The sequence below is a fragment of the Lycium ferocissimum genome, chromosome 9 (genome assembly GCF_029784015.1).
Source record: "Lycium ferocissimum isolate CSIRO_LF1 chromosome 9, AGI_CSIRO_Lferr_CH_V1, whole genome shotgun sequence".
Classification (NCBI taxonomy): domain Eukaryota; kingdom Viridiplantae; phylum Streptophyta; class Magnoliopsida; order Solanales; family Solanaceae; genus Lycium; species Lycium ferocissimum.
Genome location: NC_081350.1, coordinates 37,932,676 through 37,933,549, shown reverse-complemented (window position 1 = coordinate 37,933,549; position 874 = coordinate 37,932,676). Strand labels below are relative to the sequence as shown.

Here is an 874-nt window from a genome sequence, read left to right as displayed (position 1 = left end):
TTCTAATAATCAGCTGGGCAGCTTTGTCTTATTTGTTAAAAAGAGTACAAATTTATTACTATATCTCTAAGATTTTCAAGCATGACAACACTAAATAAGACAAGTCGGATTGTGAATTTTCAAGTCATGATTTAAAGAAGAAGTTCGTGCAGCTTAACTTTGTCTTCAACTCTGTATACAAACATAGAAACAAACAAATAAAATTTTCTTCAAATATCGAACTAAGCTACTAAAGTATATTCTTGATCACTGATCAATATAACATCAAGAGTCTTTACACTATATAAACTTGAATAAATCCCTAAAATCTCTCAACAATTAAACCATGGAGAAATCTTCATGTTATGCCAAGATCCTTTTTATTATACTCACTTCTTTTTTTCTCATAGCCAATTCTAAAACTACCCTAAAACCACATAAACCCTGCAAACGACTCGTTCTCTATTACCATGACATCCTTTTCAACGTAACAAATTCTGCAAACGCTACATCTGCAAAAGTCTCAAATCCTCCTAATGTCCTAGGAGATTTCAATTTTGGGATGCTAGTTGTCTTTGACGATCCAATAACAAAAGATCAAAATTTGGTGTCAACACCCGTGGCACGAGCTCAAGGATTTTATTTATATGATATGAAGAGTAAGTATAATGCATGGTTTGCTTATACTTTGGTGTTTAATTCTAGTGAGTATAATGGTACATTAAATATTATGGGGGCAGATATTATTGAAGAAAAAAATAGGGACCTTAGTATTGTTGGAGGGACTGGAGATTTCTTCATGGCTAGAGGTGTTGTAACACTAAGTACTGATGCTGTTGAAGGTTTTGGTTATTTTCGTCTCAAGATGGATATTAAGTTGTATGAATGCTATTAG

At 32.7% G+C, this 874-nt stretch overlaps 1 protein-coding gene across 1 annotated transcript; it reads left to right on the top strand.

The window, feature by feature from the left end:
• The first annotated feature begins 325 nt into the window (after positions 1-325).
• On the top strand, positions 326-874 carry LOC132031889 (dirigent protein 5-like). The gene has a single exon (XM_059421762.1). It carries the CDS (start codon positions 326-328, stop codon positions 872-874), a length of 549 nt encoding a protein of 182 aa, XP_059277745.1.